This window comes from Xenopus laevis, chromosome 8L, assembly GCF_017654675.1.
Source record: "Xenopus laevis strain J_2021 chromosome 8L, Xenopus_laevis_v10.1, whole genome shotgun sequence".
In the NCBI taxonomy this organism is placed as follows: domain Eukaryota; kingdom Metazoa; phylum Chordata; class Amphibia; order Anura; family Pipidae; genus Xenopus; species Xenopus laevis.
This window is the reverse complement of record NC_054385.1, coordinates 123,187,265-123,210,985: the sequence shown is the minus strand read 5'-3', so window position 1 is coordinate 123,210,985 and position 23,721 is coordinate 123,187,265. Positions and strand designations below refer to the sequence as shown.

Genomic DNA, 23,721 nt, shown 5'->3' with positions numbered 1-23,721 from the left:
GTGTGGGGTATCACCTTGTATGTGTCATACCTGCAGCAAACCCAGCCTTGCCACTGAGCTGAATCAATTACTCTAGTGAGCACATTGACTGGTAGTGGCATGAGTCAGGGTAATAAAAGAGAAATAATCTGTATTGAAAGGCTTATTACAGCTATTTACAAGGCCAAGCTCACAAAACCTCCAGTTAGAGTCTTGCAGCGGGATAAGGGTCTTTGGATGAGGGTCGCGGGTCTGTGGTTGCGGGTTGCATTGCAAGTCTCATCTATATTTCTTATCTTATGTTATATTGTTTATATTTTACACCTTTTAAAATGTAAAAGGAATTTTTTTCTGTCTTCGCTCCCAGCACCTGTTTAATGGTGGTCAGCGGGTTGCGGACCAGGGTCGGGTAGCGAATACAAGTGGGTTGTAGATGTGGGTTCAGCCCGGGTCTCAAAAATTATTTCCGTGCAGGACTCTACCTCCAATGTTTCAACAGGTAAATGCAGATATAAATAATGGAGTGGAGCATGGTGATTGTATGGATGAGCACAGGTAGCCAAAAGTACTTGCTTTACGGCATATAAATGGGTGTCATTAATTTTCATGCATTGCTCTGCACCAGCTTTTCATAAATGAGCCGTCTAATCTTTTTCATTTATTTCTGCGCATGTACAGGATAAGGGCAACAAGCACAAGAAGCAGCACACTTGCAGCAAATTGTCTGTAGCGGTATCTCTGACTCCACTCTAAAAGAAAAAGAAAATTCATGTATAATCAATCACTAATTGTTCCTCTATAAAAACTGTCACACCAGTTACCAAAATCTGCAGCCATACAGAGAGCGCAATGAGCCCTGTAAATGGCTCCTGTGTATGGGTTTCCGAGGTGCATCCCACTGCTTATTTGGGACTAGGGATTTTTTTTGGATTCGGCCGAACCCCCGAATCCTTCACGAAGGATTCGGCCGAATACCGAACCGAATCCGAACCTAATTTGCATATGCAAATTAGGGGTGGGAAGGAGAAAACATTTTTTACTTCCTTGTTTTCTGACAAAAAGTCACGCAATATCCCTCCCTGCCCCTAATTTGCAATCCGAATCCGAATCCTGCTGAAAAAGGCCGAATCCTGGCCGAATCCCGAACCGAATCCTGGATTCGGTGCATCCCTATTTGGCACAAGCATAAGGGGCAAAGCAAATAGAGAGCCCTATAATAAAGGTGATGGTGTATTAAAATTGAGCCAGATAATCTGTCAGTAAATGTTTTTGGGAATGTAAAGGAATCTGAACAGCCTGAAGAATCAGGTGAGATTAGAGATTAGAGATTATTATTATTATTATTAACATGTATTTATATAGCGCCAACATATTGCGTAGCACTGTAAAGTAAATGTGATTATACAACTACATCACATGAATTACAAACATAGAATATATGGAGTAACAAACATCACAATCAATACAGGTACAAAAAGGTGAGGAAGGCCCTATGCATAGGCATACAGTCTAAAGGGAAGGGAGTAATACACAAGGTGTGGGAGTGGGCAAGATTGAATTAAGTGGGTGAGAAATGTGGTATTGTATGTGCTGTTGCATTTGGTAGTTAAGCAGAGTGAGGGTAGGCTTCTCGAAAGAAGTGCGTTTTCAGAGATTTCTTGAAAGCAGAAAGGTTGGGAGAAAGTCGGACAGACCGTGGGAGAGCGTTCCAGAGGAGGGGTGCAGCCCTTGCAAAGTCCTGAATGCGAGCATGTGAGGAGGTAATGAGAGAAGAGTTGAGTAGTAGGTCGGTAGAGGAGCGTAGTAATCGAGTGGGTGAGTATATAGAGATGAGTTCAGAGATGTAGGGTGGGGCAGAGTTATGAAGTGCTATGAAAGTCAGTGTCATTAATTTGAATTTGATTCTGAAAGGTAACGGAAGCCAGTGCAGGGATTGACAGAATGGCGAGGCAGAGGAGGAGCGGTTGCTGAGGTGTATGAGCCTCGCAGCAGTGTTCATTATGGACTGGAGAGGTGACAGTCTCTGGAGGGGGAGGCCAATTAATAGAGAGTTACAGTAGTCTAGACGCGATATGATGAGAGAGTGAATAAGAATTTTGGCAGCGTCTTGGGTGATAAATGATCGTATTTTGGATATGTTCCTTAGGTGGAACTGACATGATTTAATAAGTGACTGGATATGAGGAGTGAATGACAGGGCAGAATCTAGGATAACCCCAAGGCACCGGGCCTGGGGAGAGGGGGTGATAGTGGAATTGTTAACTATGATGGATACTTCGGGGATGCTACTGGTGTTAGTTGGAGGAAAGAGAACCATTTCAGTTTTAGAGAGGTTTAATTTAAGGTAGCGTTGCGACATCCAGGTAGAGATAGCGGACAGGCAAGAGGAGACGCGAGTTAGGAGTTCTGGGTTGAGATCAGGAGATGAGAGATAGATCTGAGTATCGTCAGCATAGAGGTGGTAGTGGAAACCATAAGAATTTATTAATTTGCCAAGGGAGGAAGTATAGAGGGAGAATAGTAATGGTCCCAGGACAGAGCCTTGGGGAACTCCAACAGAAAGAGGTTGGGGAGAAGATGATACTCCATTGTAGGAGACACTGAAGGAACGATTGGTGATGTAAGAAGAGAACCAGGACAGGGCTGTGTCACGAAGGCCAAGCGACTGGAGGGACTGGAGGAGGAGAGGGTGATCTAGAGTGTCAAATGCAGCTGAGAGATCAAGCAGTATTAGTAGTGAGAAGTGATTGTTGGCTTTAGCGGTTAAAAGGTCATTAGTTAGTCGAGTCAGGGCAGTTTCCGTGGAGTGTTGTGGCTTAAAACCAGATTGTAGGGGGTCCAGCAGGTTATTGTCAGAGAGGAATGAGGAATGAGATGTTTCATGTCTAACTGATGCCAACATCTGTATCACCAAAATACATTTGACTCCATCTGTATTACCGTACCTTTTATCTGCACACAGATCCCTCTGCTCATTTTCCTTACATCACTGGTTGAACTTCTAACTTCACAGCTGTAATTCCCAGAATTCTCTTGCTGGACACAAGGAACATGGTATGTGTCAGAGAAACTAAAGTCCCGCACATTCAACCCATCTCTGTAGAAAGCAAACTGCAGCTCTGTCATCTCTGCCAATGGATTAAGGGCTGTGTCACAAGTTAAAGTCATGGCAGAGCCTTGGACTAACTGTGGGTAAGGAACAACCGTGATATTTGGACAGGAGACCAACTCTAAAACAGAAAACATCAGGGAATATCATTTCCAAACCATTTCTATGTCCCAAAAACAAATTCCCACCATTTACACATCTACAGTTGGTGAACTAATATTGAGTGCTAATAGGATAGGCAGTAGTGATGAGTGGCAGCCATGGATTTGTGGGGAAATTCAGCATTTTGCCATCTGCAAATTTTTTCACGAAACTGCGGCAAAAATTCATTGCGACAAAAAAGTTGCCGCAACAAAATTGTAGTTGAGATAATAAAAAATTTGCCGTAATAAAAAACGTCCATTGACTTTAATGCAATTGGACAAAAAAGTCGCCATAAGAAAAAACGCCTGTTAATTTTAATGCATTTGATTAAAAAAAGTCGCCATAAGGAAAAGCGCCCATTGACTTTAAAGGTGAAGACAAACACAGGTACAAAATAGACAATAGTGATAATTTATCCCATTATTTTCTGAAATATACTCCGCACGGTATATTTCCCGTTATTTATCAATACATTTTCCCGAAAAATTCAAGTTCAGGAAAAAACTCAAAAAAACTGTGACAATTGTCAGAAAATTCAAAAATTAGGATTTTTGCATGAAAATCTTCATATTTTTACACGAAACACAGCACTGATCAGGATATCTCCGGGACATCTCCCATTGACTTTTATACAACCTTGGAAGGTCTGAGATTTTCATATTCTGACATTTTCCATCCTCGGGGTATAATAAATCCTGAAAAAATTATTTTCTTTCACTAAAATTTTATATTAAAAAAACTTGAGTTTTTCGACTTTTTGCCATTCGGACTTTAATAAATAACCCCCTGTGTGTGTTTTAGCAGAGACAATTCTCAGTATTTTATTTAGCATTTTGTAGCCACAACACATAGCTGCTACTAGTAGCTCTGTGTGCCTTCACTCATTGACCCAAATTTTTCGCTGTTTAGCAAATTTTTCGGCGGAGTGGGGCAGGACATACAGTATTCACTCATCACTAACAGGCAGCACTGTACAATTTATCAGTATAATAAAAAGAAAAAACACACCAGGAGGATATCAGGACTAAGTCATAATGATCATGGCCATTACTGGAACTTGAGGTTACATCTGTCATAGAAGTAGAAGCTACAGCTGAACCCAGCACTCCCAACCTCAGACCCTGTACATGAGGGGAGGTACTGGGTGACTCGTGAAAAAAATTACCTTTGAATATATCATATAAAATACTGAGAGAAGGTCCTATGGTCTTTTCCAACCCAAGTATGATACACTTGATGCACTTATTTCCAACTCACAAAAGGCCAATATCTTGATGTGTCTCACAAACATTTGTCCTTCACTGATTGTAGATGTACAGTATTAGATATAGCCTGGAGCATTCATTGAGGATCAGACTGTACTGGGTTCTAAACCATGAATCATATAATTAATCTACCATTTTCCTTTCTTTAACAGGGAAGCACCACAACTGTGCATCGGTCTACCAATTATTCTATTATATCTCAATTCTTCTTGAAGGAACTGGTTTGGGGACAACCATCCTTTCTTGTAGATGTGGAGCTTTGCCAGTGGAAAAAGAAAAATACACACTATTTGGATAATCCATAAACTATTTATTTGTTGGAAGCCAAGCGATATCTCAGGTATAACATGATTATCTAGATGGCAGCAAATGTGATCCAAAATGTGTTTCTGATGCAGCCAAGCTTGCAAGAAAGGTACATGTTAACTAATGTTGGTACACCATTACTTTAATTGTCTCTGGTCATAGACTCATGAGATGTCTCCTTCCTTGTGTTAAGGTCAGAGCCTGGAAAAAAGGAATGTGAATAAATGATATAGGTATAAAGTCCCCCCTTTTGTAAAATATAAGGATATTATAAGTTACCAAGGAGTTTCATGACCATATAAAAACATGAGACAGAAGGCTGAGTGTCTTTATAAACAAAGTGACTTCTAATATCCTCATATTTTGCAACAGTGGGTATTTATGTATCTATACATAAAGAGGGATCAACAATATCTCTAAAAAAGGTTATGGGTCTACTGGTGTACTATTAAGTGCTTTCTCTATGTATCAAATGTGAGCCCTGAGAAGCCATAGCAGTTCACACCCTAGGTTCCAAATCTAATATAGCAACATAGAAAATTGAGTTCCATTGAGTTCAACCGTTTCACCTATCTCCTTGTTGATCTAGAGGACATGAAAAATCCTCATCTGAAATCTCTTCATTTTTTTACAAAGGGGAAAAAATGTCTTCCTCACTCCAAGATGCCAATCTGATCAGCCCCCCAAATGAACTTTATACAGTAGCCATGTATTTCCTCTCTTTCTAACAAGTCACCCTCTTCAGGGAGAGAATTTCAAAACTTGACAGTTCTCACTGTCAAAAACCCTTGGGTATAAAGATGGAACTAATCTCTTTGATTGCCCATGTCTGCTCAAAGGTCCTACTGGTGAATAAAGCATCAGAGAGTTTATTGCATGATCCCCTTTCCGGTTCTCTGTTGTTAACAATGTACTCTTGTGTGACATTGTATCATAGATCGGTATTCTTGGATTTTTTTGATTGAAGTTCCCCATGAGGTCCCCATTAGCTCACATCAAATTCACAAACATATAAAAAGGTTGCTGAATAAGTCATTTAGTCATAGTTCCAAAAATATTTACAGGAGTGCAAGTGAGTGTTCACTCCAAATATCACCCTAAAAGAACTGAGCTCAGACTGAGCTTCAAAGGGTATCTAGTGTTGAAGTAGGCATTTCGCCCAACTCATAATACTACAACTGGCTTTTAGACTGGGGGCCTAGGAGGCCCAGCACTACAGTTTAGGAACAATTGCTCTCGATGAAACAATGATGGCAGTGGATATATTTTTTTACCTTATGCCCCCCCAGTTCCATGGATCATCACTATGCACCGTGTGCTGTTGTCCCAAAGAACCGACAAAGTCTTCAGGACAATCCAATATTAAACAGTTTAAAAAAGAAGAGGCCCATATATTATACTCACCTTGTATGTGGACATATAAGTGCCGTCTCATCTTCTTCCCTATGACAGTTGAAATTCTCAGTTCACAAGTATAGCCTCCAGAATGCTGAACCTGAGCCAAGGGAACTCTGTATATATTAGATGGACTGAATTCCTGCACCTTCAACCCATCTCTGTAAAATGCAAACTGAGGGTTTGTAGCCATTTTCGGAGTAGATGGTTTCATATAACATGTTATTCTCATGCTGTCGCCTTCTGTGACTGCAGTCGGTGCCACAGTTATAGAGAGGTAAAGCTCTAGAAAAATAAAACAAGTCAGTGTTACACTAGTCCTCTGTGTAATAAGGATGAGAAAAAACAATAAACAAGAGAAAACTTGATTTACTATGAAGTGGGGATTGGGTATGGAAGACCATAAAGTTGACCCAATGAATCCCAACAACCCATATTTGGGGCCATCAGCTGTCTGAAGATGCCTCCAGTAGATATGCATTTTCTTTTTTGTTAATTCACAGCTAAACTTATCTTCTCAACAGTTGCCCAGAGCACACTGAGCATGTGCAGTGCCACTGGCACACAGAACATTGCCTTGATCCAAGTGTGGAGCTACTATTGACAACATTGAAGGCCTGGATCATTACTGTTATAGGGCTGCTGAACCTCTGGACTGGTACATATAAAACACAATTTTTAGCCATATTGTTTGTTAGGCTTTAATTCCCATGTACTGGCTGTCCTACCCTTGGTGGGTCTGACTTAACCTTAAAGATCATGAAAAGACAACACCAACAATTTACATCTTTAAAGGAGAAGCAGGATGTGCAGTTACAGTTCAATGCTCACCTTGGACGTTAATTTTTAAATGTTTGCTCATTTTCGCCTCCCCACTGGGGTATTTTGCTTCACATTCATAGCTTCCAGCATTGTGCAGCTGTGCAGCAGTCACTTTGTATCCCCTTTGTCCCGAGAGACTCTGTACAAGGCGCCCATCTTTGTAGAAAATATAGCTTGGGTTCCCTGGTCCTCTCCACTTAGAGTTAATGTCACAAGAAACTGTCATGATGGAACCCTCTAGCACCTCCCTTGGACTGACTGATATTGATGGAGTAGGAAAGAGCTCTAGTAGAAAAAAAAACTCAATGTACAGAACTCCTTATGTTATATAATGTACAATGGATCATTGATATGACCTCCACCTAATATTTTGTATATATATTCGTTGACATCCACAAATACAAAAAGTGACTTGTCTAAGGTCAAAGCTGATTGATGGCAAGTGAAAACTAGACATTCACTTGGCTAGTCAGTAGCTGTAACTGTCCGCTTGGGTCAGATCTAGCCTTTTTGGCCAATGACAGATGTGGCCACATACGTTGGCCAATAAAGGCTCCACATCTTTCAGTATTTGGATGAATGAGGGTATCGCCTATGCAGCTCAAGAAAAACCCCAGTCGTTTCTGGTGTGAAGAATGTTCTTAAGAACTAACATTCAAAAGACATTCAATTGTTTCCCTCCCATAGGTAAGTTAAACAGGGCACTCCCCAGTCAATAGTGCAGTATGTGTACATTTGTATTCTCACCTTGTATAGCTATAAATGAGGCGGTGCCCATCTTCTGTACACTACCGGTCACAGTTTTGGCCACACACAAATAGGGTCCGGAATCCTCCAACTGAACTTCTTGAACTGTATATGAATTTAAAGGGCTGAATTCCCGCACTCTCTTTCCATTGGCGTAGAACTCAAACAGCAGCTCCGTAGGCTTGGCGAAAGGGCTGGCGTCGCACATCACCATCAGGACTTCACCTTCGGTCACTTGATGTGGACTGAAGTTTATCCCTGGGTAGGAGAACAGTTCTGGAACAAGACACAATCCTTACATATAGACATATATATATAGTGACTGGTAGCTTGCGCAAGTATATTCTAAGGGAATTAGTAAATGGTAGGCAGGCAAGCATCATAGGAAAAGAGAAGCAATAAGACAATGGCACTGCAGCTCCTCAGAGTAAACACGGGTTTATTTTTTCAAGTTTCCAACATACACTGTACATTCCAGCCCAGGTCTGACCATTTCAGCACAAAACAAAAATAATAATATAAACTCCTGCCCACTGGGCACAACCCTCACAAACTTGAAGAGGTCCCTCACTTGACTTGGCCCCTTGTAGACAACCAGCAAAAACAAAACAAGTTTGGGCTCACTCCTGTACTCACAGTACTCCTGTTTGTAAAGTGTTCAGCCTCCCGGCTCCCTCACTTTCTTAGACAGGCCAGAGTAACATCCATGGTCACATCATGGTCACAGGCTCCCTCTGCTCCATGCAGTTGCACAAGGGCAAAGGAGTAAAATCTGCTATAGATAAGACCCATCAATCCACATCCAAAAAGTCTACCCGCAGGCACAGAACTTGAGCTGGAGGTGCAAACCAGGGATGTAAGGCAGCTCTGTGCTTAATATTTTTCATATAGTTAGCTGAACCATGTACAAGTATGGAGGACATCCAAAAGGGGGCCATGTGCCACCCCCACCCCTTATAAACAAAGCGCTAATATTTTGGAGAAGCAAAACACTCTGCTGGATAAGCAAACATTGCGGCAAAGTGGTCTCTAAATGTGGCCTTGGGACTCAGTGGTTCTGGAGAGAGGTGGGATACAAATAAATGGGCCAAATGTAACAGATTTGCTCTGCTTCTCATTTAAAGGAGAACTAAAGCCTAACTAAAGAAGTAGCTAGAAATGTTGTACATGATGTTTTGTGCTTCTGTACCAGCCCAAGGCAACCACAGCCCTTTAGCAATAAAGATCTGTGTCTCCAAAGATGCCCCAGTAGCTCCCCATCTTCTTTTCTGCTGATTCACTGCACATGCTCTGTGCTGCTGTCACTTATTGAGCTTAGGGATCCACTCACAATATACAGTACACATAGAATAGAAATGTCACAATATAAGGCTGATTAGTAATTAATACACATAATTACTACATGGCAGCACAGAAACCAGTGCAATTAGCATCAGAATTTAATAATCAGCAAACCTGTAGCATCAGCTTATATTACAGCCAGGGAAGCTCATTTTGTGCTGGATAATTAGTGACGAGCCCTAAGCTTAGCTTCTCAACAGCCAATCAGAGCCCACTGAGCATGTGAGTGTCACAGACACTTTCCAAGATGGTGACCCCCTGTGACAAGTTTGAAGTCCTGGATCATTGCTGCTATTGACAAGCTGAAACTTTAGCCTCGTGCAATAAGTTCAGTATATAAAATATGGCATTTGGAGCCATATTCATTTTTAAGATTTAGTTCTCCTTTAATATTTCTAAAGCCATACACATTGTGAAATAAAAAAACTAATTTCCTCTAGAGCTCAAAGAATTTTAACAGTCTTGCCTAATAACATCTCTTTTGCAATAAAAATGACTTCCGTATTTATAAGATGCTGCTATTGTGGCTTAATGTGGACAAATATGTTCCACACTCAACAACAAGGAGGTGGGTCACATGACAAGAACCAGACAGGTAAGAGAATTAGGGGTTAATGAAATGGACAATGTTTGGAGCAATTACAAAGTGCAACATTGCCAAAATACTAAATAAAAAGGACAGAGACCAGAAAGGAATATAAGTGATACAAAACATACAAATAACCATTAAAATGAGCTCTATCAATATGTTTTCTTTTTGGTTGCTGGGGGTCAGTGACCCTGACAACCAGATAGCATTTATCTATATTAAGTTAATTTAAAGGCAAACTACCCCACTAACATACCTGTAGCTATATTAAGTTTATTTAAAGGCAAACTACCCACTAACATACCTGTAGCTATATTAAGTTTATTTAAAGGCAAACTACCCCACTAACATGCCTATAGCTATATTAATTTAATTTAAAGGCAAACTACCCCACTACCATGCCTATAGCTATATTAAGTTAATTTAAAGGCAAACTACCCCACTAACATACCTGTAGCTATATTAAGTTAATTTAAAGGCAAACTACCCCACTAACATACCTGTAGCTATATTAAGTTAATTTAAAGGCAAACTACCCCACTAACATACCTGTAGCTATATTAAGTTAATTTAAAGGCAAACTACCCCACTAACATATCTGTAGCTATATTAAGTTAATTTAAAGGCAAACTACCCCACTAACATACCTGTAGCTATATTAAATTCATTTAAAGGCAAACTACCCCACTAACATACCTATAGCTTTATTAATTTCATTTAAAAGAAAACTAGCCCACTTACATACCTGTAGCTATATTAAGTTTATATAAAGGCAAACTACGCCACTAGCATACCTATAGCTATATTAAGTTTATTTAAAGGCAATCTACCTGACTCACACACCTACAGTATATCTATATTAAGTTCATTTAAAGGCAAATGACCCCATTAAGACATGTTTGGGTGTGCTTTCCAAAACCTGGGGAGTTCTGGAGTAAATGTGATCTTCTTTATTATTTTATGCATGCCACAACTCACATCTGTATCTTGCATTTGCTTTGCCATGGAACAGTAATATTGGATATAATCACCCTCTATCTCAATAAATGTCTCATTGCTTAATTTCCTCCAGACGCTGTCTGATGTTTTCACTTCACAACTGTAATCTCCGGAGTCCCACAGCTGAGCCACGGGGATTTTGTATTGGTCGGAAGTGTTAAAGCCACGTACAATTTTGCCTTTAAGGTAGAAAGCAAACTGCAGCTCCGTAGGACCCAGCACCAGACTGAGGTTGGTGTCACACATTATGGTCACATCATATCCTTCTAATGGTGGATCTGGGGTCACTTTAATTTTTGGAAGAGAGAATGGCTCTGGGAGAGAAAATAAACATTATTAGAGGGAAAAAAACACGTTCCAATATCTTTTGATTTAATTGGATAGTTCACATTTTCTGTTAACTTTTAGTATGTCATAGAATGCCCCATTTAGAGCAACTTTGCAATTGGTCTTTATTATTTATTTTTTTATAGTTGCTTTTAATTATTTGCCTCCCTCTTCTACATCTTTCCAGCTTTCACATGGGGATCACTGACATCGGGAGCCAAAAAACTATTGCTCTATAAGCTTACAATTTTATTATTATTATTATTATTACTTTTTATAACTTATCGTTCTATTCACTCTCTCTCCTATTCATATTTCAGCCTAACATTCAGCCTGGTTGCTAAGCTAAAGACGACCCTAGCAACCAGATAGCTGCTGATATTGCAAACTGCAGAGCTGCTGAACAAAAAACGAAATAACTGGAAAAACCACAAATAATAAAAAAAAATCAAAACCAATTACAAATTGTCTCGGAATATCGATGTCTAGTCCTACTAAAAGTTAAAGGTGAACAAACCCTTTAAAGGAACAGTAACATCAAAAAAATGAAAGTGTTTTAAAGTAATAAAAATATAATGCAATGTATCTGTGCTATTAAACATAAGATTGTCGGTGCACCGTTGGCCATAATTCCACAGTGCCATGATGGAGGCCTTTGTAGCTCACTTTAGCTCTCCTTGCCTTAAAGGAGAAGGAAAGGTTAAAACTAAGTAAACTTTATAAGAAGGGTCTAGATAAATAGATCAAAGTAATGCTGATCTGAGTCCTCTGTCAAAAGAAACACCACATTTCTTTCCATCTATTGTGTACTCATGGGCTTCTGTATCAGACTTCCTGTTTTCAGCTTAAACCTCCAGGGCTAGGGCTTGAGCATGCTCAGTTTGCTCCTCTCCCTCCCCCCTTCTCTGCTGTAATCTGAGCATGCTCAGTTTGCTCCTCTCCCTCCTCTCTAATCTGCTGTAATCTGAGCCCAGAACTACGAGTGAGCAAGATGAGACTCAGGCAGAAAGCTAATATGGCAGCTGCTATATTAAACAAAGAGAGAGAATTTCTAGAGCTGTTTACCCGGGTATGGTAAAGTATTCTTCATAATAAATATAGTGTTCTAGCTTTCACCATTGTGGCTAATCTATTGGCAATAAACTCTCGGTATCTTTTCTTCTCCTTTAAACTCTCTGTTTTTTTAATTTCATATTTGAGTAGCAACTGTGGTCTCATCGATCAATTTCTCCAACTTCCCTTATATTAATCTGCTATTGGCCATGCTGGGGAATTTACCATCGGTAACGTTCAGAGAGACCACCTCACTTATGTTGCTGGTACTCGTTTGGCACTGGTATCTCCCACTGTCTTCTCTTGTAGCTTCATTCATTGTGAAGTTCTGTTCATATCTATTTAACTTCTCCTCGTCCTTGTACCAGAAATAACTCTGCTTGACTTGGACACTGGCAACCCCATGGCACGTCAGAGTGACATTTTCTCCTGCGAGTACCCTGGGCCGCAGCGGTGTGACGGTCACATGAGATCCAACTGCAAATCCTATAAAGCAAAGGAAGGTGCTCAATCTTTCCCAAACACTTATTTAGGGAGGTACCACAACCATCTCCATCATCAGTAATGCAAACACAAAAGATTTAGGTGCATGCTGGTTTGAATCTGAACCATAATTTGCTTAGTCAAACAGAAAATATAAAAAAATATGGCAGCAGTGAGCAACACCTGGGGGGTTATTTATCAAAGGTCAAGTTTTAGATCTTTGTGAGCTTTTTTAAACCCCAAATAAACTCACAACTTTAAGAAAAAACTCGAATGTAAAAATCTTGAATTCAGTGAATTTGAGGTGAGAAACCCTAGAATTGATCGAGTTTTTGGCAGAAAAAAAACTCAAAACGCTCGAATTGATTGAGTTTTCCAGCGAAACCCACCGAAATAAACTTGAACATCATGAAGGCTATTAACTTCAAATGGTTCAAGGGACCTCTGTCATTGACTTCTACATGACCTCGACAGGTTTTAGATGGTGGATTTTCAGATTCAAGCTACTGGATTTCCTACTCCGGGATATAATAAATCTCGAAAAATTCAAGGTTTTTTTTTAAACCCCCAAAAAAATGATTTTGATTAAAAAATACCATTAAAAACTTTTTCTTGGAAAGAATAACTTGACCATTGATAAATAACCCCTTAATGACTCATACAACACAGATGATGAAAAAAAGTTCTTACCTGAAATGCTAATGACCCCAACTGCAGATTAGAGAAAATAAAGATAATTAAAGGAGAAAGAAAGGTTAAAAGTAAGTAAGCTTTATCAGAAAGGTCTACTGTATATAAATACAGTAAACCCTCAAAGTAATGCTGCTCGGAGTCCTCTGTCAAAAGAAATACAGCATTTCTTTCCTTCTATTGTGTACTCATGGGCTTCTGTATCAGACTTCCTGTTTTCAACTTAAACCTCCAGGGCTAGGGCTTGAGCATGCTCAGTTTGCACCTCTCCTCCTTCCTCCCCCTCCCTGTTGTGATCTGAGCCCAGAGCTATGAGTGAGCAGGAAGAGACTCAGACAGGAAGTGAAGTCACACCAAGCTAATATGGCAGCTGCTATATTAAACAAACAGAGAGACGTTCTAAAGCATTCTAGTTTGCACTATTGTGGCTAATCTATTGGTAATAAACTGCCTTGATAGCTTTCCTTCTCCTATAAATTGTTTTACATCTGTATGTTCATACAGTAGAATATATTGGCATCATAAGCCAAATAAAAAGATCTTCCTACCTCTCACTGACTCCCCCCCTTCATTTCTATAAATGGTTGCATTTGTCTTACAGTAACTATAAAGGGCAATCTGATTAAATACAGGGTTCACACTTGATCCAACACACCAAAGAGCCGGGATCCAGAATAAACTGATAATGATCCTCAGTGTACTAATGAAAATGAGGCAATGCACTTCAGACAGACTAGCGATGCACCAAATCCAGGATTCAGTTTGGAAATCGATCCTTCTCCAGCAGGATTCCGACTCGTCTCAATCCAAGCTTCTTGTCGAACTGAATCTGAGCAACTGAATCTGTACAATTGCAGGAGTTCGGATACGGTCGTGATTCGGCCGAATCCTGGATGAAGGATTTAGGATTCAGCCATATCAGAAAAGTACATACCTACAATTTACTGAGCCCGTGTTGAATATGGGTGTATACTTCCCCTTTAATAACAACGTTTGTTACTGAATTGTGCATTGGTACTGAATTAAGTGCATTCTGGTGCCACTGAGCAGCCTGTTTATTAAATATGTTTCTTTCATAGCCTGAATCAGAGATTTCAGTGAAACATCCCGTGTAACAAGTGAAGAGTCAGTTTCCTTCCTACATGAAAACCTTCTGAAACAGTGTTTGTACAATGGGCACCAATAGCCAGTGTCTCATATCCCTTTACTAGATACTAGGGATGCACCTAATCCACTATTTTGGATTCGGCTGAACCCCGAATCCTTCACGAAAGATTCAGGCGAATACCGTACTGAATCTGTGGGAAGGGGAAAACATTTTTTACTTCCTTGTTTTGTGACAAAAAGTCACGGGATTTCCCTCACAATCCCTAATTTGCATATGCAAATTAGGATTCGGTTCGGCCGGGCGGAAGGATTCGGCCGGAATCTGAATCCTGGCCAAATCCCGAACCGAATCCTGGATTCGGTGCATCCCTACTAGATACAGTTTATTTGGGAAAGGTATTTTTCTAATAACTCAGTCAAAGGAACATAGAAAGCAATAAGCTCATTTAGATCCATCATTTTTCAATGTACAGACTTAATTATGAGGAGTAACTAAAGTTAGTAGAAACAGTAGAAGGACAAGCAGGTACAGTAGGATAAGCATAAAGCAATACAGAAAGTTGGCAGCAGTAGGGCAAAGTGGCAACAGTGAAACAATATGGTGACTGTCAGATTTGGGGATTGTAATTCAACAGGACCTTGTGTGCCATACATTGGATAAAGCCGCCTGCAGGGAATGGTTTGCTAATTTACTATTGCCCTGCACTGGTAAAACTGTGTGTTTGCTTCAGAAACACTATTATTGTTTAGACAAACAAGCTGCTGTGTAGCCATGGGGGCAGCCATTCAAGCACAGGATACACAGTAGATAACAGATAAGTACTACTATAGTTTATATAAACAAGCTGCTGTGTAGCCATGGGGGCAGCCATTCAAGCACAGGATACACAGTAGATAACAGATAAGTACTACTATAGTTTATATAAACAAGCTGCTGTGTAGCCATGGGGGCAGCCATTCAAAGCTGAAAAGGGAGAAAAGGCAAAGGATACACAGCAGATAACAGATAAGCTCTGTAGTATTCAATGGGATTCTTCAGAACAGATTATCTACTGTGTATCCTGTGCTTGAATGGCTGCCCCCATGGCTACACAGCAGTTTGTTTATATAAACTATAGTAGTACTTATCTGTTATCTACTGTGTATCCTGTGCTTGAATGGCTGCTACCATGACAGGAGGGTAAAATACATTCAGCAGTAACAGAGGTGGTTGAGGGAAACTGCCTTTACCTTTTAGAAAGCCCCAATACAAGAGAGCTGGGTGCTGTTACTGGGGAGGATCAGCTAGAGGTGCAGAATGAGACAGTAGAAATGAGACAGAAGTTGAATAGACTGGACATATTGTGGGTACAAGAAGCGTCAGTAGGAAGGACGTACAGAAAATCTGAGCAGCCGGGTACTTACGGAATAGGATCACATAGACCAGAGCCGGGAGCTTAATGGGGTCCAGAGCTGACATTGTGACTGCAGAATAAATGTCTTCACGTCCTTATTTCAATCTCACCTTCTTCCTCTTTCTGAGAACATCATTACGTAACTATTGTTTTATTTGACCGTTGCATTTATTTCTGTTTCATGTTGTTACTATAAGTCTTCCCAGTTACTGAATGGAGCACGTTTAGGCACATATACCTTTAAAGGGCAAGTCAACCCCAAAGGAAAACAATTCTGAGCAACTTTGCAATATACATTCATGACATATTTTCCATGGTTTTAAAGTTATGTGTATATGTATCGATACAATGTACAACAAAGCAGCTGATTAGCAGACCGGTCTTTAATGGGGAACTCAGACTTTTGCAAAATTATTTATAATGTAACAAGCAGGAGTTAGTCAAATGCAATTGTTTTTACTAATAACTTACATCTATATAACTGATCATTTTTAATGAATGTATATCGGTAAGTTGCCTAGCATTTCATTTTCTTTTCTTAGGTAAAGTTTTACTTTGGGGTTGACTTACCCTTTAATAATCAGTATCGATATGTACAACAACTACAGCTTTATTTGCTCTTTACATGAGCCTTAAAAGGGTTATTTACCTTTGAGTTAACTTTTAGTATAATGTAGAGAGGGATATTCTGAAACAATTTGCAATTGGTTTTCATTTTTTATGATTTTTGCATTTTGGGTTATTTAGCTTCTTATTCAGCAGCTCTTCAGTTTGCAATTTCAGCAATCTGGTTGCTAGGGTCAACATTACCCTAGCAACTATGCACTGATTTGAATGAGAGACTGGAATATGAATAGGAGAGGCCTGAATAGAAAGATAAGTAATAAAACGTAGCAAAAGTAGCCTTACAGAGCATTTATTTTTTTTAGATGGGGTCAGTGACCCCCTTTTGAAAGCTGGAAAGAGTCAGAAGAAGAAGGCAAATAAAACAAAAACTATAACAAATAAATAATGAAGACCAATTGATAAATTGCTTAGAACTGGCCATTCTATAACATACTAAAAGTTAACTTAAAGGTGAACCACCCCCTTAAAGTTGAAGAATGTGATTGGATGCAGGTACATTTAATGAATGGCGTCGCAACATTTGCATTAACTTAAAGGAATTGTTCAGTGTAAAAATAAAAACTGGGTAAATAGATAGGCTGTGCAAAATAAAACATGTTTCTAATATAGTTAGTTAGCCAAAAATGCAATGTATAAAGGCTGGAGTGATTTGATGTATAATAAGTCAGTCAGGACACTACTTCCTGCTTTTCAGCTCTCTTGGTTTACAGTGACTGGTTACCCTGGTTACCAGGCAGTAACCAATCAGAGACTTGAGGGGGGGCCACATGGGTCATATCTGTTGCTTTTGAATCTGAGCTGAATGCTGAGGATCAATTACAAACTCACTGAACAGAAATGTACCATGTGGCCCCCCTTCAAGTCGCTGACTAACTCAGAGTTAGAGAGCTGAAAAGCAGGAAGTTGGATTCTGGCTATTATGTTACACATCCAGTCACTCCAGCCTTTATACATTACATTTTTGGCTAACTAATTATATTAGAAATATTTTTTATTTTGCACAGCCTATCTATTTACACAGTTTTTATTTTCACACTGAACTATTCCTTTAAGTGCAAGCGCATTTGTTTGTGCATTTGTATATGACCAGTGGTGTAAACAGATGTTACTGGGCCCCACAAAAATTAATTTTAGGGCCCCCAACATAACCAGAGGTTGAGCTTTTTTTATCAATATATGCTGAAATTGCTCACTATTTGGGGCCTCATGGGACCCCTATACCTCCAGGGGCCCCCCAGCAGCCGCACGGACTGCTTCCTCTGTAGTTACATCCCTGTATATAACCCTGTATATAATCCTGTATATAACCCTGTATTTGACCCTGTATTTGACCCCGTATATAACCCTGTATATGACCCTGTATATAACCCTGTATATGACCCAGTATAAAATCCTGTATATAACCCTGTATACAACCCTGTATATAACCCTGTATTTCGACCCTGTATATAACCCTGTATATGACCTTGTATATAACCCTGTATGTGACCCTGCATATGACCCAGTATATAAGCCTGTATTTGACTCTGTATATAACCCTGTATTTGACCCTGTATATAACCCTGTATATGACCCTGTATATGACCCTGTATATGACCCTGTATATAACCCTGTATATAACCCTGTATACAACCCTGTATATAACCCTGTATTCAACCCTGTATATAATCCTGTATATGACCCTGTATATAACCCTGTATTTGACCCTGTATATAACCCTGTATATGACCCTGTATATTACCCTGTATATGACCCTGTATATAACCCTGTATATAACCATGTATACAACCCTGTATATAACCCTGTATTCAACCCTGTATATAATCCTGTATATGACCCTGTATATGACCCTGTATATAACCCTGTATATGACCCAGTATATAACCCTGTATGTAAACCTGTATACAAACCTGTATATAATCCTGTATATAACCCTGTATATGACCCTGTATAGAACCCTGTATGTGACCCTGTATATAACCCTGTATATGACCCAGTATATAACCCTGTATACAATCCTGTATATAACCCTGTATTTGACCCTGTATTTGATGCTGTATATAACCTTGTATATGACCCTGTATATAACCCTGTATATAACCCTGTATATAACCCTGTATAGAACCCTGTATATGACCCTGTATATAACCCTGTATATGACCCAGTATATAACCCTGTATTTGACCCTGTATTTGATGCTGTATATAACCCTGTATATAACCCTGTATATAACCCTGTATATGACCCTGTATATAACCCTGTATATGACCCAGTATATAAGCCTGGATTTTACCCTGTATATAACCCTGCATTTAACCCTGTATATAACCCTGTATTTATCCCTGTATATGACCCTGTATATAACCCTGGATATAACCCTGGATATAACCCTGGATATAACCCTTACAGACTGAGTCAATATCGTTGGCCCGTGTTTTATGCTTCAGTATGGGTCGATGACATTGTCAGTTCTCCCTCCTGCTCATCAATTTGCTTCAGGCAGACGTCATGAGTCGACATTTATAATTCATCGTAAATCTTATCTATCTATGAAATCTTTTCTTTTAAGCCTTGGAAGGGGACGTTGTAAAAACACTTTATTATACATGGAAGAAAATCGTATACGCGGCGGCAAGAGAGCTATAAAAGAAGTGGCATTCCCAGTCCATTGTTACTTGGGCTTTGTGCCGAAGCCTCCCAGTAGCAAAGGACAAGTATGTGGGAAAACAGATCTTCTATTTAATGGGCGTATCCTCCTTCCCCTTGTTATTCCCCTCTATTCATCCCCAGCTCTGCATCCAGCTTGGGCCCTTCTTTTATACAAAGAAATGAGTCTTATCACCATGGGAATGACAATATCCCAGCCTGTAGGGATGTACCACCAAGACTGGTTTCTCAAAGGAAAACTAAAGCTTAACTAAAGAAGTGGCTAGAAATGTTGTACATTATGTTTTGTGCTTCTGTACCAGGCCAAGGCAACCACAGCCCTTTAGCAGTAAAGATCTGTGTCTCCAAAGATGCCCCAGTAGCTCTCCATTTTGGTCTGTCATTTCCTGGTTCCACTTCTGAAGGGGCCTGCCTCCTTAATACTATGTGGTCATCTGTGTACAGTATTTGAACCTTCAGGCCACTCAATCAGATAACAGATATATCTGCCCATGGGGTAGATTCACTACTGTCGTCAGTGACCAATTCGCACACAACGCACCACTTCGCCAGGCTCCAGATTCGCTTCAACTACCACTACGCTAATTCACTAATTTGCGAAGTTGCGCCCTGGGTGCTGAACGCTGGCGACTTTTTGCTAGCGTAACTTCGGCAGTGACAGCATTTCTTAGCGAAGATGCGCTAGCGTACGTTTGTGCCTAGCGAAAATTCACTAGTGATCTTACACTTAGGTGAATTTGCATAGGGCTGATTATTTAAAGTTGTATGGATGTCTTTATTATAAATGTTGGTGCAAATGCTTGAAGTTACTACTTTTTATTAAAAATGTCCAGGGAACCTTAATAACGGTAAATAAAATAGAGTTGTTATATTGCCCTACGCATGAGCCCACTGTATAGTTTATGTTACATGTATGTATGTATGGAGGAACCTGGTTATCCAAAAAGAAGATTGAGGAAGATCTAGGGCGCAGATTTACTAAATCGCCAAGTGACTAACGCTTGCGACAATTCACCAGCATTAATGCTTTCAGGTGCTTTGCCAATTTACTAACAGGCATAGGCGTAACTTCACTAGTGAAAGAGACAGACGCTGGCAGTCATTTGCACTCTATCGCCAGGCGAATTTTCACTCTGGCGAATGGACCTTACTCTGCAAATTCACTAATTTTACTGAACGTTAACTCTTTCGCCAGACTTTCCTTACGCCAGCTCAGACCAGCTGAAGTGCATTGGAATGCATAGATCTTCCTCAATCTTCTGTTACTTACATCATATTTTTAGTGGAAAAAATTCCCAAAAAACGCTGGTGTCTTTTCTTTTTTTCAGAGTGATATCCTTCAAAAGTCCTTACATTTCCTAACATATGGCACATAAACTATACAGTGGGCTCATGTGTAGGGCAATATAACAACTCTATTTTATTTATTAAGGTTCCCTGGACTAAATGTAATGTATTTGCTGCAACATATACGTCCATTCAACTTTATAATTTTCGATGTATGCAAATTAGCCTGAGCGAAGACCTCTAACGAAGTTGCGCTAGGCACAATTGAACACTAGCGCATCTCCGCTTTGATAGACGAAGTAACGCTAACGAAAACTCGCCAGCGTTCGGTGCCCTGGACGCAACTTCGCATTTTAGTAAATTAGCGTTGTCTTCAGCCTGGCAAGGTTAGTAAATTCCCCCCTAGCTTCTTTTTAACACTTCGTTAGTTTTAAATGGCAAAGTCAACTCCGGCGAAAGAGGTAACGTTCAGTAGAATCCGCACTTTACTGAATTTGCAGAGTAACAACCTTTCGCCAGAGTGAAAAGTCGCCTTTCGACAAACGCTTTCGACGGTCTCTTTCGCTAGTGCATTGGTGCCTGTGCCTGTTAGTGAATTGGCGACGTCGCTGCGGATGGTAACGCTGGTGAAAAGTCGCTATCGTTAGCCACATTGCCCTTTAGTGAATCTGCCCCCATGTGTAGAGGCTTCTCTAGGGCTTTTGTATCGGCAGTATCACATGACTATGAGCCTGTGAGTAGCAGCAATTATGATGCTGGGAAGCCCTGCGCTAATGGCTAATGTATTAACATGTGGTCACATTAATAGCTTTGATTTATACTTGCTCCATTCCCTCTGGGAACTGAAACCCATACAATTCACTTTATGCACAGTAAGTGGTCGATAGCTTTGTGCAGTGCTTTGTGTGTTTAAGTGCTATGGTTTAAAAATATAGAGGGCACACCCAGGGCCGGAACTAGGGGTAGGCAGAGTAGGCAGCTGCCTAGGGCGCCATCACTGTGGGGCGCACTTTTAAGTGGATTTTTTTTTTTAGTTTTTTTTATTATTATTTTGGTTTTTTTTTTTTCGTTTTGCTTATTCCTGGGTGCGGGCGGAATACATCCATTTGATACCCCCTCCCTCACCTCCCTCTCCTCCCTCACCTTCTTCCTCCCGCCCTTGCCGGCAAGTAAAAGCTCCTGCTGGCGCGACGTGGGTATGTGCGTCAATGGCGTCACTATGCGGTTCGTCGATGGAGAGAGGCACAGAGCTGGCGCATTGGTGTGGTTTGCGGCGCTTTCCTCGGTCTCAGGCTCAGCATTCAGAGTTGAGTTAAGCCTGAAGGAAGATTTATATTCTTCTATTACTGCGCCGCTTCCAGATGTGGGCCGTATATTTTCTATTGCTGCTGAGCTGGGCACTGGCACAGGTAATAAAACTTGGGGGCAATATGATCACATTTATCTAAGTTATTTTTGGTTGCTGCTGGCACAGGTAAATAAGTTGGGGCAATAATTGCGATCTGATTCATTTTTGGCTGCTGCTGGCACAGGCAGTGGCGTAACTAGATATTACTGGGCCCCACAGCAAACTATTTTTCAGGCCCCCAAAATGTTTAGAGGTTGACTTGTTTCTCCAATATTTATTGAAATTGTATATGAATTAGAGCCTCATGGGGCCCCTATACCTCCTGGGCCCCCCTGCAGCCGCAGGGTCTGCTTCCTCTATAGTTACGCCCCTGGGCACAGGTTAAGATTGGGGGCAATATGCTGGCTGTATGATGGATGGCTGCTGGGCATGCTGGCACAGGTACCATATAGGGGGCAGTATGGAGGCTGCTGGCACAGGTACATTGAGGCAGCACATTTGTTAATTCTATCTGAATATCTGGGCCTCGGGTGGGGCAATAGGTGACTGTGCTGTGAATGAGGGGGTGGGGGCTGATGTGCTGGTTATGTGTATGTTTATATTTATATAAATGAGAAGTTTAATTTGTTGAGTTGTACACTTTCTTTATTTAAAAAAACGACATGGCAAGGTGGGAAATGGTAATGCGGGGGGGGGGCGCTGATTGAAGCTCCTGCCTAGGGTGCCAAACTACCTTCGCCCGGCCCTGGGCACACCAGTCCATAGAATATGAAGCAATTTGTGATTAGAGGTGCAGAAAACCTAAAGTTACCCCCACATGCACTAACTAAATACACACAATGCCAGATTTACACACTCATGGGTGGTATCAAAAAAAATCTTTTTACTTTATATAAAGTTAATTTGGCAATTACAACAGTGTTGTAGCAAAAACATCAGCATAAATAACACTTTCCATGTGGATTTCCTTAAAATATTCAGAGATTCTCTGATAAACCTGCCCTTTGTGTCACTGGGAAACAATAGCACTTCAGCATACACAACATTAATATACATACCACCCACGGGTATATACAAGGCAGAAAAAGGACCACAAGGAGCAGATACACCTGTCACCTGTCATTCTCATTTTTTGGCAGGTGTATCCACTCCAGACAATTTCTGAATATTTTAAAGGAGAAGGAAAGGTTAAAATTAAGTAAGTCTTATCAGAAAGGTCTATATAAATACACCAGTAATTCTGCTCTGAGTCCTCTGTCAAAAGAAACACCAAATTCTTTCCTTCTATTGTGTACGCATGGGCTTCTGTATCAGACTTCCTGTTTTCATCTTAAACCTCCTTGCCCCGGGCGTGAGCATGCTCAGTTTGCTCCTCTCCCCCCACCCCTCCCTTCTCTACTGTAATCTGAGCCCAGAGCTATGAGTGACTCAGGCAGGAAGTGATGTCACACCAAGCTAATATGGCAGCTGCTATCCTAAACAAACAGAGAGAGCTTCTAGAGCTGCTTACTCAGGTATGGTAAAGCAATCTATAAAATAAATATAGCATTCTAGCTTGCACTATTGCAGCTAATCCATTATCCATTATCCATTATCACAAACTTCTATGAAAATCACTCCAATCCTGATTAATAACACTTTTCATGTGGATCTGACTTCCTTCAAGGAGAAGGAAGTCAGATCCACATGAAAAGTGTTATTAATCAGGATTGGAGTGATTTTCATAGAAGTTTGTGGCTATAGGGTGGCTCAGTAGTAAGCTCTTATGCCTCGCAGAACTGTGGGATGTTCTGTGCCCGCTGTAAGCTATAACATATGTTAATGATAATAATGTCTTCATACTATACTGTCTCAGATATTAGGGAACAACGTCGTAAAGGGGTGATTCACCTTTCAGTTAATAGTATGTTATAGAATGGCCATGTCTAAGCAGCTTTTCAACTGGCCTTCATTTTTTTCCTTTTAAATTATTTGGCTTCTCCTTCTGGCTCTTTCCATTTTTTTCGAATGGGGGTCACTGACCACATCTAAAAAGCTCTGTA

General features: G+C 40.4%; 1 protein-coding gene across 3 annotated transcripts; it reads right to left on the bottom strand.

Moving 5' to 3' along the window:
• Nucleotides 1-113: 113 nt before the first annotated feature.
• Nucleotides 114-15,832, bottom strand: LOC108699117 (high affinity immunoglobulin gamma Fc receptor I). Of its 3 annotated transcripts, none has more exons than XM_041573539.1 (9): nucleotides 15,761-15,832; nucleotides 13,250-13,270; nucleotides 12,302-12,562; nucleotides 10,729-11,010; nucleotides 7,768-8,043; nucleotides 7,030-7,305; nucleotides 6,208-6,483; nucleotides 2,925-3,209; nucleotides 114-728 (listed from the first exon to the last, which is right to left on the bottom strand). In XM_041573539.1, exons 1-9 carry the CDS (start codon nucleotides 15,813-15,815, stop codon nucleotides 634-636), a joined length of 1,827 nt encoding a protein of 608 aa, XP_041429473.1. In that variant the 5' UTR covers nucleotides 15,816-15,832; the 3' UTR covers nucleotides 114-633. The 3 variants fall into 3 exon arrangements, with proteins under 3 accessions (XP_041429473.1, XP_041429474.1, XP_018086466.2); XM_041573540.1 differs by having other exon boundaries at nucleotides 12,332-12,562; XM_018230977.2 differs by lacking the exons at nucleotides 114-728; nucleotides 2,925-3,209 and adding an exon at nucleotides 4,793-5,004.
• Between the last annotated feature and the right edge of the window lie 7,889 nt (nucleotides 15,833-23,721).